Raw genomic sequence first — 17,853 nt, forward strand, 5'->3', positions numbered from 1 at the left:
TGTTCACCTAGCAGTGAGTAGGTACGCGACGTCAGCCAAGGAGTTGTGACCTCGTTGTCGCGGTGTGTTGTGTGTGAGTGGTCTCAGTCCAACCCAAAGATCGGTACAGGTAGCTCTCGATTTACGCGAGTGTTGTGTTCCTGAAGAGGTCGCGTAAATCAAAAACAATGTAAATCAAACAAGAGGTAGGTTTGGGTTCCTCCTCTGACTGCCCTTCCCTCGTGGTTCCTCTTCTCACTGTTCTTCCTCTTGTCCTTTCCTTTTGAAGAAAGAAGTCATTGTTGTCTGCATTTTCTTGCAACATCTCTTGATAACACCCAAAGTCTGCCAACATTTTTAGAGACTGCAGAGCTTCTCTGTACATTTGGGTCATTTTTCTATTAAATCCAGTGCTTCTCTTATTTTGTTCATAGCTTCTGATAGCACCTGTTCTGGAGCTCCTGATGCTTCTGCTTCCTCCTGTTCCTTCTCTCCAACTCCAGTAGATCTTCATTACTTAATTCAACACGATGAGACTGTAGCAACTCATCAATTTCATCTTCCTCGCCAGTACCACCGTCTTTTGTTTTGCAGCTGTAATATTGTCTTCAATAGAGAATCCTTTGAACTTGTAGACAAACTGTGGGCAGAGTTGTTTCCACACACTATTGAGGCACTTGGATGGCACATCATCCCAAGCCATCTTCAAGAAATTGAGAGCATCCTTTATGTTAAAGTTACGCCAGTAATCCCTCACACTGATGCCTTTCTCGTTCGTAACTTTCACCAAGTCAGCCAAGGTAGATTGAAGATAATAGGATTTTTTTTTTTTTTTTTTTACAGCAAAGGAGACAGTTCAAGGGCATACAAAAAGCAAACATTAATAAAAAAAAAGCCCGCTACTCACTGCTCCTAAAAAGAATCCAAAGAGGTGGGAGGAGAGGTGTCCTGATACCTCCTCTTGAAAGAGTTTAAGTCGAGGCAGGAGGAAATACAGATGAAGGAAGATTGTTCCAGAGTTTAGGATGAAAGAGTGAAGATGCTGGTTAACTCTTGCATAAGGGGTTTGGACAGTATAGGGATGAGCATGAGTAGAAAGGGAGGCATGCAGTTAGCAAGTTCAGAAGAGCAGGGAAATATCGAGAAGATAGAAAGAGAGGCAACATTGAATTTAAGAGATAGAAGACTATCAGTATGAGGAGGAGAGCTGATGAGACGAAGAGCCTTAGCCTCCACTCTGTCCAGAAGAGCTGTGCCTGTATATGGACAGCAACTGTGCAGGGGAGAAGAACTGGCGGGACAAAACGCCCAGCCTCGAGGAAGCTGATTTAGTAAGAGATGAGATATGAAGTTTCCAGTTGAGATTTTGAGTTAAGGATAGACCGAGAATGTTTAGTGTTGAGGAAGGTGATAGCTGGGTGTTGTCAAAGAATAGGGGATAGTTGTTTGGAAGATTGTGTCGAGTGGATAGGTGGAGAAACTGTGTTTTTGAGGCGTTGAAGGACACCAGGTTCTTCTTGCCCCAATCGGAAATAATAGTAAGGTCTGAGGCTAAGCGTTCTGCAGTCTCCAGCCTTGAGTCGTCAAGTTCCTGAAGGGTGGGTCTTCTATTAAAAGAAGTTGAATAATGAATGTCTGTATTACACCCTGGTCTAAAGGTTGAAGTAGGGATGTTGTATTTGGTGGCAAAAATGCAAGTTTGATGTTTTCGCTGATGTCAGTCAGTGTATGTGGGTGGCTGGAAGCGTTATCCAACACCAGCAAAATCTTGATAGGGATGCCTTCTTGTTTACAGTAGACCTCCAACTCGTGGTGCAGCTTATTCTTATAGTAGTCGCTGAACAGAGACGATGTCATTCAACCCTTCTTGTTTGCATACCAGTGACAGGGAAGGAAGGCCTTGTCATAACCCTGAAATGTGAAAAGACACAAGATTGTAGAAACAGAAAATGGGAATCTCAAGGACGTGCATGTGTGTGTGTGTGTGTGTGTGTGTGCGTGTGTGTGTGTGTGTGTTGTCCCTCCCTCCCTCACACAACAGAAAATGGGAATCTCAAGGACGTGTGTGCGTGCGTGTGTTTTCATTCACATTCTCTATTCTTTTCTCGTGTAAAGTATATTCATATGCCACCACTAGTAATGTAATTACTAAATATAGAAAAAATCTTACCTTGAGGGCTCTAGGATTCTCTGAATGGTAGATGAGCACTGGTTTCAGCTTGCAGTTCCCCTCTGCATTGCATCTGGCTTTAAACCCTGGTGCTGTGGCTTCTTCTACAGAGATGTATGTTCTGTTGGGTAGTTTTTTCCAGTATAAACCAGTTTCATCTACGTTAAAAACTTGCTTGGCAGAATAGTCCCCTTCTTCGATGATGGTTTTAAAGATGTCACCAGTCATCTTAATGTTGTGGTATCCATACCGCTTTTTTTGTCATTACCTTCAAGATCATCATAGATGGAGAACACTTGATTTGTTTTGATGGTCAATTTTTCCATTATTTGTGGCCTTGAATATGAAGTCGTTGACATCAATGTTGATCCTGCTTTCACACTGGAACAATCACCGATGTCTTCTGGCCCTTCTTATAGCAGTCTAGCACTTCCATCTTCTGCTCCAGTGTTAAAGATTTCACCTTGAGATTGGAGTTACCTGTACTACGAGCTCTGTGCTCTTCCGTTGGGGAACGGCTGGCTGTCTCGAGAGAGACCCGCAGCAGACCAAGAGGTGAATTACATGGATTAAACGGCGAGAAAGGGAGGGAGGGATCGAGGAACAGCAAGCTGTAACTTGTTGAAGAGGTGCCTCTCTCTCTCTCTCTCTCTCTCTCTCTCTCTCAAAGCGCTGTAGTCACTTAAAACTAACAAAAGTCCAGGACCTGATAAAACATATCCAAATTACTTAAATAAATATCAAGAGAGATACTCAGACCTTTAACAGTGCTGTTTAATATGTCTTTGCACCATGGTATCGTTCCTAGTGATTGGAAAATGGCTAACGTAACTCCCATTTTAAAAAAAGGCGACCGAAAATTACCGGATAATTACAGGCCAATCAGCTTAACTTCAATTATTGGTATATTATTTGAGACAATTATTCGAGATAAAGTAGTTAACTACCTAGAGTGTAATTCGCTAATCCTGGACTCGCAACATGGTTTCCGTAACAACAGATCTTGTTTGTCGAATCTATTAATGTTCTATAACGAGCTTTTTGCAGTCTGTGATGTTTCTAAATCACTTGATATTATTTATCTGGACTTCCAGAAGGCATTTGATAAAGTCCCACACTACAAGTTGCTTCATAAAATCAAGGAAATAGGTATCGGGGGTAAGCTTCACGAATGGATCAAGCACTGGCTAAGCAATAGAAAGCAAAGAGTTGTAATAAATGGAGTGACCTCTGAGTGGATGCCAGTCACATGAAAGTCGGCAATGCGGTACTTACGGAACGTGACAGGCGGACCCTACAAGATTTGCGTAAAATATCAGATTGGTCAGTAAAATGGGAAATGCCTTTTAATATAAACAAGTGCCAGATTCTGCAGGTTGGATCTAGAAATATAAAGAAGGACTATGAAATGTGCGGCGTTAAAGTTAAAGGCGTTCACTCGGTCAAAGATCTTGGCGTCACAGTCGCGTCTAACCTCAAGTTTTCCCAGCAGTGCAACGAGTCCGTTAATAAAGCAAACAGGATGATGGGTTTGATTAAGAGAAATTTTTAATTCAAGAATAAAGATGTTATACTACCTTTGTATAATAGTTTCATCAGACCTCATTTGGAGTATGCCGTGCAGTTTTGGTCTCCCTACCATGCGAGAGACATTGCTAAATTAGGTGTTCAATGTAGAGCAACCAAAATGATTCCTTCATTACAAAACAAACCCTATAAGGAAAGGCTGTCACATTTAAACCTGTTTTCTCTTGAAAAATGCCGCCTCAGAGGAAAACTGATCGAGTGCTTTAAAATACTTAACGATTTTACCAACGTGGATCCGACCAAGCTGTTGGTGATGGATGATTCGACGCAAATGAGAAATAATGGCGCTAAACTCAAATGTAGACAAGTTCATTCAGATTGCACAAAATTCTTCTTCACTAATGCTGCCGTTCCAGATTGGAACAGAGTACCACCATCAGTGGTGCAGTGTAAATCGATTGCATCGTTTAAGAATAATCTTGACCGCTATCTCCTCCATCTAAATGTTCACTAGGTCAGTTTCAACGGCATGGTGGCCTCATAACAACTGTCACTTAGGTTTAGGACAGACCACCTAGTTTGGGCTTTAGGGCCTGTGTGGTCTGGTTATCTATGTAATCTATGTAATTCTCTCTCTCTCTCTCTCTCTCTCTCTCTCTCTCTCTCTACGTAAAAAAGAATAGACAGGCGTCCATCGCCTGTTTTCATCAGTAGTCGAGCTGCCTGACGCTCGATAATGCATCACAAAATACTGTGCATACATATGTGTGTGTGTGTGTGTGTGTGTGTGTGTGTGTGTGTGTGTGCGTATTTACCTATTTGTAGTCTACGGGGCCCGAGCTAAGCTCTAATAGTCCTGTCTCCATATCTACATTCATCCAGCCTTTCCTTCATTTGATGGACACTGCTCGCCTCCACCACCTCTTCCTGTAAGCTGTTCCATGTGTTAACACTTCTATGTGGAAAACTAAACATTTTTAAGTCACTCAAACAGGTTCCTTTATTAAGTTTCTTTCCATGTCCTCTCAGCCCCTGCATTCTCGCAGTAGAGAAGAGATCATCTCTATCCACCTCATCAAACTTATTTGCCAACTTATACAGCGTGATCAAATCTCCTCTTTCCCTTCTTTGTTCCAGTGTCATCAAGCCCATCTCCTTCAGTCTGTCTTCATATGTCATATTCGAGTTCTGGGACCATTTTAGTTGCAATTCTCTGTATCTTTTCCAACTTTCTGACATCCTTCTTTTTGTGAAGCAACAGCATAATATTCAAGTTTTGATCTTATCAGTGTTGTTAATATTTTCTTCATCATTTCCTTGCCTATATAATGGAATGATACCTTTATATTTTGCATCATCCTGTAGTTTTCTCCAAATAACTTGTTTATATGCTTTTCTGGGGATAGTGTGTCTTGCATCGTTACTCCCAAACCTTTTTCTTCATGTACCACTTTTAAGTTTTCTTCTCCCATCCTGTATGTTTTCCTTGGTCTTTTTTTTACTTTTCCCCATTTCCATAACATGCCATTTATTTGTGTGTGTGTGTGTGTGTGTGTGTGTGTGTGTGTGTATTTACCTAGTTTACCTAGTTGTAATTTTACAGGGCCTGGGCTTACGCTCGTGTGGTCCCGTCTCCGTATCTATAATTATCCAACTTTTCCTTGAAGCTCTGCACACTCTTCACCGATACTATTTCTTCACTTAGTCTGTTCCAAACCTCTATATTTCTTTGTGGGAAGCTATATTTCTTTATGTCTCTTGAGCATCTTCCCTTCCTCAACTTTTTACTATGTCCTCTAGTGTTCCTGCTGGAAGGTTCCTCTCTTAGTAGCAATTTCTCGTTATCTACTTCTTCCATGTTACTCAATAGCCTATATATATGTATTAGGTCTCCTCTTTCTCTTCTTTGTTCTAGTGTTGGCAAGTCCATTTCCTTTAGTCTCTCTTCATATGTCAGTCCCTCCAGTTCTGGAACCATTTTTGTTGCCATCCTCTGTATTCTTTCTAGTTTTATTAAGTGTTTCTTCATATGTGGAGACCACACTGTTTCCGCGTATTCTAGTTTAGGTCTGATCATAGTAGCTATTAATTTTTTCATCATTTCTTTGTCCATGTAGTGGAATGCTATACCTATATTTCTCACCATGTTATATGTATCACCGAAGATCCGATTTATATGACTTTCTGGTTGCATATAATCTTGCATTATTACTCCCAGGTCTCTCTCTTCATTTACTTTCTTTAATATTTCACCATCTCCCATTTTATAAATCCATTTTGGTCTTTCTACACTTTTTCCCATTTCCATAACATGACATTTCTTCACGTTGAATTTCATCTCCCATTTCTGACTCCATTTCCAAATCTTGTTTAGGTCTTCTTGCAGCTCCTTGCAGTCTTCACTGTTTCTTATATGTCTTTGCAGTTTAGCATCATCTGCGAACAGGCTCATGTAGCTGTTTATTCCCTCTGGCATATCATTAATATAGACTAGGAAGAGTACTGGTGCTAAAACCGACCCCTGGGGCACTCCACTTTCCACCGCTCTCCATTCCGATCTAGTGTCCTTAACCACGGTTCTCATCTCTCTTCCTCTTAAGTAGCTTTCCATCCAGCACTTCATTTTCCCTCTCAATCCTCCTTTATTTTCTAGTTTCCACAGCAGTCTTGAATGTGGAACTTTGTCAAATGCCTTCATTAAGTCTAGGTAAATGCAATCCACCCATCCGTCTCTTTCCTGTAATTTGTCCGTCACTCTTGAGTAAAAGCTCAGCAAGTTTGTTACACATAAGCGGCCTTTCCTAAACCCATATTGACTGTTTGTGATTATATTATGTTCTTCTAGAAATCTCATCCATTGTTCTTTTATTAATTTCTCACATATTTTGCATACTACACTGGTCAGAGACACCGGTCTGTAATTTAGGGGTTCTTCCTTTTTTCCACTTTTGTATATAGGTACCACTTCTGCCCTCTTCCACTCCCTAGGCACTGTGCCAGTTTTAATTGAGCACCTATTGATGTCATATACCGGGCCAACTAGCTCATTTCTGCAATCTTTAAGTATAAAACCTGAAACTCCATCCGGTCCCACGGCCTTCCCTTCTTCCAATTCCCCCAATAGTTTTTTTTATCTCCTCTTTATCTATTTTGACCTCTTCCATATATACATCTAAGTTGTTTTCTTGTGGTTCATTAAATAATGATTCTTTGGTAAACACTTGCTGGAATTTTTTGTTAAATAATTCTGCCACGCCTTTGGGATCCTCGATCTCTACATTCTCTTCAGTCAGTCTTTCAATTGTTTCTCTTGATTTAATTTTTCCATTTATAAATCTATAAAATAGTTTAGGTTGTTCTTTACACTTTTCCACAATATCCTTTTCGTATCGTTTCTCTTCTTCCTTTCTCACTTTCACGTACTCATTTCTCGCTGCCTTAAACATCCACAGGACCGCACCTCAGCACCAAACAACCGAAAATAGCTATATTCACACATTTGATTCTGCTGAACAAATTACTTTGTCGTCATAGTCATCATCAACCGGATGCCCCATGCTCTAAATTCTCATATAGTCAATACTCTAAGCTTTCTATGTAACACAGTCTTCGCCTGTCCATCGTGAGAGCGGCAAGATTCTGAAGTAAACATATAACGAATGGTCATCAAAAAGTTAAAGTCTTCTGTTTCTTTGATTTTGTTTCTTTTTAATCTTGACCATGCTTTGTCTCTCTTTTCTTTTGCCTTTGCACATCTTGCATTAAACCAGTCCTTTTTAGCCCTCTCCCTCGGTCTGTATTTTGGTATGAACTTCATAACACCTGTGTTGTACGCCTTCATGAAAATATCATACTTTCCTTGAACTTCGCTTGTACTCATTAACTCTTTCCAATCCATTTCACCCAAAAACTTCTTGAGGTTTTCCACCCCTGCTTTCCTATAGTTTAATCTATTGCTTCTATAAGTCTCGTCTTGTTCCCTTCCTCCCTCCTCCATTTCCATCTCTATGAGCACGTGATCACTTTTTCCCAGGGGGCAATCATACCTCAATTCATCCTTCACATGAATTTCTCTTGTCAACACCAAATCCAGTCTTGCCGGTTCATCGTCTCTTCTATATCTAGTGCTTTCCTTCACCCTTTGTATCATCAAATTTTCCATCATTAAATTCAAGAATCTATTCCCCCATGCCACATCACCACCATTGCTCTCAAACCTCTCCCAGTCAACCTCTTTACAATTGAAATCGCCAACTAGTATTACTCCTTTGTTTGCCTTAAGTAATCTCCTCAAACTCTGTATGGTGTCATCAATCATGTTTTCATAATCTTCTTTACTCTATGATGTAGTTTTTGGTGGTACATATGTTACTGCAATCGTCATCCTTTCTCTATTCTTGTTTTCCAAGTTTACACTCACTATCTCTGCTTTTCCTTCTCCATATTCTATTGATTTTACTAATAACTCTTTCTTTATCATTATCACCACTCCTCCTCCGCCTTTGCCCATTCTATCCTTCCTCCACACATTGTATCTTCCATCTAACTCAATTTGGATGTTTTCTTTTAGTTTAGTTTCAGTTAGGCAAACTATCATGGGATCCCTCTCTTTTAGATAACCTTGCAGCTCCATTTTACTAGAGATCAACCCATCTACATTTGTGTACATTATTCTTATTCCCCTCTCTGTATCTTTCTTATCTAGTTTTCGCTCCCCTTTCTCTTCTCCCTTATGAACCATTTCTTGATTCAATCCCCTGAAATTCTCCAAAAAAATGCTTCTTTTTCTTCCTCAGATCTTGCGTTATTTTTTACTTTTGTCTCTGCCAGTAATTCATTCCATTTCTTCCTTTCTTCTTCATTTCTATTTTTCTTTATATATATATCCTGTGTGTGTGTGTGTGTGTGAGAGAGAGAGAGAGAGAGGGAGAAAAATAGTTTACCATAAAATAAACATGCTTGAGGTGTTTTCTATGGTGGAGCAAAATAGGAACTCAAGGGCAATATACGCCGTTCCTAGGTACAGCCAGAACAGAATACGGGATCACTCGGCAACGACTAAAACAAAATGTAATTATGACGCCAACACAGGCGTCATTGTATATGCCACTGGTGCTTCATGGCGCTGACGTCAGCGTCACCATATATTGCACTGGTGCTTTGTGGCGCCGATGTCAGCGTCACTGTATGGAAAGGGTTAATGTAAATTTCCACTTATGACCAATTTGACTTACAACCTGTGTGTCAGAACCAAACTCCGTTGTAACTCAAGGACTACATGAACTTGATGAAACTGAATTAAGGTCTGTTACCAGCTTAAGCCATGAACACCAACTCAGGTAATATGGGCATGCAGCACGCTGCCCGGATGTCAAGCCTGGCCATAGGGACATTTCTATATGAGACAACCCTAAGTGTAGGAGACCACAGGGATGCCCACATAACTCATGGCTGGGGAAAGTTGAGTGATCCTGCTAGGATCACTCTTGCTGGAAGTATGCCTTCATACAGCCTGTGTCACTGTTTTTCTGTTGTTCATTGATGATCTTCTTTCCAAAACGAACTGTCCTATCCATTCCTACGCCAATGATTCCACTCTGCATTATTCAAGAACTTAACGACTCAAGGCTGAGACTGCAGAACGCTTTAGCCTCAGACACTATTATTTCCGATTCACAGCTCTTCTGGACAGAGTGGAGGCTAAGGCTTTCGTCTCATCAGCCTCCTCCTCATACTGATAGTCTTCCATGCTCATCCCTATACTGTCCAAACCCCTTATAAGAGTTAACCAGCACCTTCACTCTTTCATCCTCACGCTGGTAAACTCTGGAACACTCTTCCTTCATCTGTATTTCCTCCTTTTTTATTAATGTTTGCTTTTGTGTGCCCTTGAACTGTCTCCTTTGCTGTAAAAAAAAAAAAAAAAAAAAAAAAAAAAAAAAAAAAAAAAAAGAGGGGCTTGGGATGGATAGGATAGCTGTGTGGGGGCTTGCTGGAGTGTGCTGCCAGGGGTGGAGGCGAAGAGTGAGTAGAGTGACGTACCCCCAGGCCTGTGTTAATTAGTTAGTATCTGACACATGGTAGAAAACATGGTAGGAGGCATGCTTTCCTATAACAGGCAAGCTGCTTTCCAAACAGAACAATAGACATCTATGAAAAGATTGACACCTCAATAACAGAAAAATTAATGACATCTGTGAATGAGGTTGAGGTTTCAGGATAAATTTCCATTTTGTTCAAGGTATCATTCTACGCCTTTTTCTTCCCAACAGGTGTATTCATGATAATAAAGTGGCTTACCAACAGCACTGAAGGATGGGCGCCAGAATGTCCAGGTGGTCAGTCTCAGCATCGCCAAAGCTGGGGAAACAACAAGATTTAGTACTAACTCTCTCTCTTTAAAAGAACTAAGTCACAGGCTACTATACAACTGTGGACAAAAATAATGATTTACCTTACTATACACTTGTTTTGAATCTGTAGTCCCTTGTCATGCATGTTATTCTCCTCCCCTGCCAGTTAATCCCTCTCCCTCTCCCTCCTTACCCTCCACAGCCTCACTCCACTCTCCTTCTGCCTGATGTTGTTTGCAATGCACAAAGGGGCAGCTTAGTCACAATGAGTTTAAAGTTAGGTTGAGCAAATTTTTGTCTGCCACTTTTACAATACATATAGACATACATTCAATTAAATGTAGAATTTGGAGTCTTTTGAACTAATGTACCCTCCCGAGTTTAGCACTATCCAAGTTTCGCGATCCTCGAGTTTCGCGCTACGTCCTAGATTCTCACCATCCCAACTTTATCTCCCTGAGTTTCGTGCTGCTTTGACATGTACGGGTCATGTCTACCTACCGTCAACGTCAAGCACGCTGCCTTAAAAGGTGGTGTCACACTGGTCATTTTCATCCAACTACTGGGGCTACGGGCAACCGCGGTTGCCTGTACAGAAGCCCCCCCGCCATTCACGGGTATTTGGTTCTGCGAGATTCCCGTGATCCGTGAATCTGCGATTGACGGGACTATGATCAAATAGGGAAAATAGGGTTTTGTTCTACCATCTCGATCCAATAAAAAAATGGATTTTTAAGGCATTTCTAAGCATTGTTATATAGTTTTACATACACATAAATCACAAATTAAATATGGACTGTAATAATTTAACACTCACGACTCACGTCCAGGCAAGGGGTAATGTAGGTTCTGTTTTTCCCTATATATGTTGTGGTTAAGCTACTATTGCCACTCTCCTGGTGATCTTAATTGTCTGATGTGATGGTTAGTTGTGTTATTTAATGCCCTGACCCGCCCAGCAAGCCAGAGTGACTGTGTAAAGGTTCGTGGCCTCACCATCCTCGCCGCGGCCGACATCTTGTTGGTTTTGCTCCAGGTACACCACTGTTGCCAGATCGTCGTACTTAGCACATAGTATATTCCGTTTCCTGACCCATAACTATTGCATAAAACACCTAATTAACGGTTTTAACAACAGCTTTAGCTGAATATCAACTGAATATCGTTATTAGTGCGGGGACAGTGTTGCCAAGCTTGAAAGACCCGAAAAGCATTTATGTGTATCATACTTAACCAGGTAGCAGCGGGGATCATGTTTCTTAATGGTCCCTCTAAGCGAAAAAAATGAGAAAAAATCATCCCTCACACAAATTGTTTCATAATATATATCAAAGCATTTGTGATCAGATTATGTATCATCTATTTTGGGGTGTTTATATCATGGCACAAATTTGCCCGTCTGCTACACGGTAAACCCACAAATTTGGCCCGTCGCTGCTACCGGGTTAAGGATTATTTCACTTTACTTTAACACTGTAATGTTCCGTTTGGGAGGGAAAAAGATGTAAAGTTATCCCAGTTTTATTAATTATGTTTTCTGTGTCCCAGATTAATGAGTTTTCACTAAAGTGCACGCAGAATAACTGTGGTTCTTAACAACCATGATCCTGTCAGCCAAACGTCAGACCCACGGGGAAATAGTGCAAATAGCACTGCGGCCTTCCATGCATGAATAAGACATTTAATTGAATTTTGATGTTTAGAAAGCAAAAATAAGTAAGTTTCCTTTAGAAAGAGAAGGTCCCGTACATCCAGCCCAAGATCCAGCCCCAGGGACAGTTTCTTTGTTTACATTGCGCACCGTTTGAGCTGGGCTCTACAGACCGCGTATACGCGAGTTTTCATCCGCGTTCGGCGGGGGGTGTCGCAAATACCCTACCTGCGTATAAGTGAATCCGTGAACAGTGACGCTGTGAACGGCAGGGGGCTTCTGTATACCCAACCGGGAGCAAGTTGTTGGCTGTCCGAATGGATGACAAATGGTTGTGGGTACGAGCAACCGCGCGGCTGCATGTAAACAAACAGATGACGGCTGTGGCTGAGGAGTGAGGGGCAGTGGAAGATGGCCCACCAAGAGACTCGTAAGGTGGACTGGCAGAGCTGCTTTGTTTACTGTTTAATTGACAAGATATGAGAACACCCCGTGCTGTGGGTCCACAGTTCAAAAGCTTTTTTTCTCTTGTCTACGAAAATTGTAGGACTCCTGATGTTGTGTTCCACGCTGTCCTCCCATGAACTACACATCCTCAGAAGAGAATGTAAACAAACAAAGACTTGTTGATAAACAGCTGTTCTCACACATCCCCCGACAGCATGGCTATGCTCACTTCACTTGCCAGCTCTTCCACCTCATGAACCTATGATGCCCTCAAGCCCACCCCAAAAAATCTGCTAAAATTATGAGCCTGCATATGCACATCAAGACAGTTTTGTTTTTTTAAAATATCAAGATGCCATTTCCCATAAATTTACCCAAGAATCACTGCATGTATTTACTGGCTCAGGAACACAACACATCTTCACAGCACAGTTCTCGGTATTATTCCAGAACGTCACCCGTCTCACAGCAAAGAACACCTTGGTGCTATATGAGGTATTTTGTGTCCATACAACACACTGCCATATTGCTTGTTCGTCACAAATAGAAGGGGGGTCGAATGGGGTGAAGACCCCCCCCCGTTAGGTAGGTTCTGCTAAGCTAAGTTAATCTAAATTTATTCAAAACGCAGTGTGGGGCGGCAGAAATACGCAGCGCAGAATAGGACATGGCGGCGGCATTCCACTACGCGGGCAGGTGTTGCGAGAAATACCTACTAGCTGAAATAAATTGCGCCGCTGTCCAACACACATGCACGCTGGAGGAATAGAGTGATGTAGGGGTATACCGACCTAGGGGGTGTAGCGAACAGGTGTCATAATATCCCCCCTAAATAATAATAAAATAGTTAGCTCAATAATTTAAAAGAAGAAAATGGGAAGCCTCAAGATGACGGCAAACTTTTGTTAACCACGCGAGTCGTCAGACCGTCAGGTGAATTTTTAGATTTTTTCGATGCTTGATGTTATATTTCATGTTTCTCTTATATAGTGTTTCGTGACTGCGAAAGTGTGCTGATTCCAGTGGTATGACTGTTATTAGTGACAACTATTTATCTACCATGATACCTGCTGACAAATTATGCTGTCCAGCCATTTCTTGGTTCCTAATGGCTGGCTACATTACGTAAGTACATCGAGGGTATATCGACCAGGGGTATATCGAACAGTTGGGTCTACTCCCTATTTAAATCCCATTTAAATGCCCACTCATCCCAAACAAAAACTATAAACAACTACATAAAAAATGTACTGGTTTCGTTTTAGCCTCTAATACATACTACCTGGTATGCAATATGTGAAATCGTTACAATTGAATTCATTACAATCTTAATTTTGTTGTGATGAATATTCTTGCTTTCATTTTTTTTCATTTTTTATTTCTTAACATTTAAAACAATATTCTGATTTATTACATTAGTAAAAATGGTGGTGTTTGGTTCACCCCTATACCAAATTTGGAACACCCCCTTTAGTGGGGGTGATCCGGACAGTCGTACCCCTTTGAAAAAACCTTAACTGTGAACCGTGTATATTTCTTACAGTTTTGAAAAAAATCACCAAGATAGCCCTGTGCCAGAGGTATATTTTCCAACCAATGTTTTTCAATAGAGTTGTTTTTCTGATTTTTAATAAATATTTTTCCCTTAGTAGTTCGGATTACCCCCACCTCACCCTACACAGCAGGAAAAACATTAATCTACCTGTTTTGTTCTAGTTTATCCACTTGTGATCTTTGTGAGCAGTGAGTGAAATATAGAAACAGTAAGGAAGTTGAAGCTCTCTCTGTGAGCTATTTTGCGACTGCAGCGGTGGGTGCACAACAGGCACTGAAGAGTCAGTCCTTATGTTAGTGATTTAATGATTTGCAACAGAAACAGTTAGCAGATTATTTCATAACACAACGAAAACTACCAGGAAAAAACAGATTCATCTAACAGTGTCCCAAGGGTGACGTTCTGGAAATTTACCCAGTTCTCTGGCGAGGTTTGGGTAAACACTCCTGTCCTCCCGTCTTTGAAGCCATAATCGTGCCCACAACCACTTCTTCCTTCCATTTAACTGCAGCAACAAGTCCATAGCTTGGGTAACAGCAGCACAAGTCGTGACAGCCCTCACTATAGCAGATGATGCCATGTGGATACACGGCGAATGCTTTGTTTTTGGGCAACTGATCTTGGCCCTGTGTGATGAACACCCAGAAAAGTTGGAATTGCCAGTTGCCCCATAGTGCCAATGCGGTTGGAGGAAAACAGCCCAGTTTGACACCAGCAGCTTTAGACTCTGTCAGCTGGGTGACCGTGTTCACCATGTTCATGCGAGCTGGGGCGGGATTCACAGAGATGTGAGCTAATGGCCTGCAGTAAAAGCAACGATCCATCGATTTAACTATCAACGTTAACTTCAGAACAAAGCTTTCAATTCGTTGTTACTTTCGCAGGTGGCGCCATGTCGATACACTGGATGCAGGGTGACTGCTTTGTTTACGTTGCGGAAATGGGAAACCAACTTTGAGCGTGTGTGATGCACACTCGGAAAAGTTGGAGTTGCTGGTTGACCCTACTACCAACACGTTTGAGGAAACAGGCCCAGTGTGACACCTGCTTACAGAGAACTGACAACTCCCTCCTGGTTGGGCATATGGGCAACTGCGGTTGCCTGTAGCCCTAACGGTTGGAGGAAAATGGCCAGTGTGACTCTGCCTTAAGGCAGTGAGGTCGCTGATTGGGTGAGCACTGTCAATGACGTTGTCGGACTTATAGCAAATCACAAGCGTGTTTTCAGAACTGCCAGCCATCTTTAACTATGGCTTCAAAACAACCCATTCTCACTTCCCATTTTCTTTCTTTTACCAAGGTACTTATTTTGAGATAACAAGGGAGTAAAGTTGAAAAAAAAAGTCAGCTTCTCCACGGGCCTGAACAAATAAACGCTTTTTCAGTGTTTTCAATACCTCGAGTTTAGCGCTATACCTTCAGAACGAAGCAAGCGCAAAAATTGGGAGGGTGGTGTAGTACTGGTTCACTGACATTGTTTTAGTTGCTCTGCCTAGTACAGAGCCATGCCATCTCAGGTAGAACAGTTGAGAGAACATATGAGTGTCACTTCACTACCTATTATTTGAGGTGGCACAATGCAATGGATTAGTAATGTTTAACCATTTCAAATGATCATGATATTGTCTCCTTACATATTCAGAGAGAAGAAGTCAGTGCAAGATGGAAATGAATAAAATTAGTCTCAGCAGGAAGATCAGCTGAGTTACACTAGAAAAGGCTGACTGTGCTTCATTACATCATCAGCCATTATTAGGCCACTACAGGACTTTCCCAATACTCCCCATTTCACTCTATGACACTAAAGCACTACATCCACTTTTTGCAAGGTTCTAAGTCAATCTATTCACTTATTTATCTGGCTGCCCTGACTTTAAAAACCCCTAGGTTACCACTGTTACTTTGGTTGTCCACGTGCTATCAATTCTATGCATGATACGAAATTCTCTAATTCACCTTATTCTTCATCATTATTAGATTAACTTTAACCCTAATCTGTTTAACAATCCATGCAGCATGCTTCCAATCTTCCCATGTTAGACCCATTCTCTAGTGAATATATCTTCATTCCATTTATGCTTACCTCTTTCCATTATCCAAGAGGACAATGGCTGACTCAGGTCTGCCAGCCACAACAGTGTAGTGGTGCCGGTCGCCGTTCTGAATGAGGAAGTCAAACACGGCAGCGTCCATGAGGTCCAGCAGGCGAGGAGAATTGTTGATGCTGTAGGGCACGTGCCTCCTCACCTCCCCACAGTAGTTTGGCTGCTCCTCCCACCTGATGTCATACCTCACAGTTTAATGCATTACCTTATGAAATTGAAGAATCTATCTATCTATCAATCAATCTATCTATACATGCATGTATGTGTACAGCAAACTCCAATAATCCAAATGGCAGTGGACTCAAGGTCATTCAGATTATCAAATTGTTTGCTTTATTGGGGGAGATCCCTGAAAATGTAAATTACAGTCACACAACAAACAACAACGACGACGTTTTATTACTCTCCAGTACTACACATAAACATGCTGAGCAGCACTTTTAGGAAGGTAAATCCGTGTAAATTAGTAGACCCAGAGGTGATAAAGGCACAAAAAAGTAAAGTGGGTTCTGGAAAACAGCAAGCAACAAGGTGATGCTGGAAAGGTGAACAATTGCATGTCAAGGCTCGGCTGCCTGAGTACTGTGTTTTCACTTAACCTGTTCACTTTTCGCTCATATAAAATATTTTTACCTAATTATTATATCATGAAAAATTCCTTTAACCTACTGCATGTGTCTCTTTTTTATCATTTTCACTTGTCTCCACTCTGACTTTCTACCTCACACCACTGTTCCCATTTCTCTTCCCTCCCAGTGGCCTTTCATCCAGTCAGTCACTTCCCCCTGAAGTCCACCTTTCTTTTCTATTTTCCTTATCAATCCTTTATGTGACACTTTATCAAAATCTTTCTTTAACTCCAGCTAGATACAACAGCCCATCCCTCTCTTTCCTGGGTAATGTCAATCACTCAAATAGAAGCTCAGTAAGTTTGTGACACAAGACTTTCCTTCGCTAGACCCAAATTGTCTACTGTTTATAATATGCCTTCCTGTTCTAAGTATTTACTTAGTTTCTTTATAATTACTTTTCCACATGTTTTACATACTAAGCTGGTCCATGACAGGGTCTATACTTTAACAGCTCTTCTTCATTCCCAGTTTTAAATATTGGCATTACGTATATCTGCTCTTGCATTTCACTGGCACCTTACCACTTCTTGAAGAACATATAGAGGTTCCATCAATTAATTAATTATTTTAATATGTGTCCAGATACTTCATCAGGTCCCATAGCTTTCCTTTCTTCTATTCATCTATCTATCTATATCTCCGACGCCCTGCTCCCTCATGACAACTTCCCTCCAGGGGGTGGCCATGGCAAAAGTGTCTCCCTGTTCTGGCAATCCCTCTCAGCACGCTCAATCATTCTACTTCTGACTCTCTTCAACTTTAATTGGTCTCATGCTCCCCTCCACTTGTGGACCTAACTACCTCCTTCAATTTATTTTTTTGTTATTCATTTATTTTTTTATTTTTTTAATGTTAGTGTGCCTGTTTTACCCCTAGACGCTGAGCCTTGAAGAGCCTCCGTGTAGCGCACTGACCACTGATGGCCCATAAAAACGCCAAAGTGCTATCCTCCAACTCAGCAGGACACTGTGACTCAGCAACATCTGCTCGTGCATGTTCTTTCTTGTGCTTATTTAGTGGACAGTGTTGTGTAAAGTAATTTTAAATGTTCTTTTTCAAAGATACTTTAGAATATTTATTACTTTCAAGTTGCAACAGGTCAAAATTGCAGATGACAAACCTGCGGATAGGATGGACCGACTGTATATGTGTTGTGGACTTGTACATATGGTACTTAGGTCATGGATCCTTATTACAATTTTCTTCTTGAATATTTTTGAGGTGATGAAAATACACACAGTCCTTAATATCATTCATGTGTGGTATAGGTTGTGTTGCTTTCATTACACTTTCACTTTATTACTGTAGCTATCCTACCTTACCCTTCAAAACCATTTTCTTCTGTATTATCTGAAATTTTGTAAATCGTCTAATATAGAAGAAACACAGAGCATAATATTAATGCTAAAAATTTTGCTAATTCTTAAGGAGTTA

The 17,853-nt window shown here is 41.1% G+C and overlaps 1 protein-coding gene across 3 annotated transcripts in view; it reads right to left on the minus strand.

Moving 5' to 3' along the window:
• Nucleotides 1–17,853, minus strand: part of LOC127004767 (glycosaminoglycan xylosylkinase-like) — a 145,269-nt gene that overhangs the window by 8,757 nt on the left and 118,659 nt on the right. For 2 of the 3 annotated variants that reach the window (XM_050872875.1, XM_050872874.1), the window contains exons 6-7: nucleotides 15,766–15,960; nucleotides 9,977–10,036 (exon numbers count right to left, since the gene is read on the minus strand). In XM_050872875.1, coding sequence (XP_050728832.1) covers nucleotides 9,977–10,036; nucleotides 15,766–15,960 — 255 coding nt within the window. Of the gene's footprint in view, nucleotides 1–9,976; nucleotides 10,037–10,530; nucleotides 10,683–15,765; nucleotides 15,961–17,853 lie in introns of all 3 variants that reach the window. The other variant, XR_007757982.1, reaches the window with a different exon arrangement.

This window comes from Eriocheir sinensis, chromosome 29, assembly GCF_024679095.1.
Source record: "Eriocheir sinensis breed Jianghai 21 chromosome 29, ASM2467909v1, whole genome shotgun sequence".
In the NCBI taxonomy this organism is placed as follows: domain Eukaryota; kingdom Metazoa; phylum Arthropoda; class Malacostraca; order Decapoda; family Varunidae; genus Eriocheir; species Eriocheir sinensis.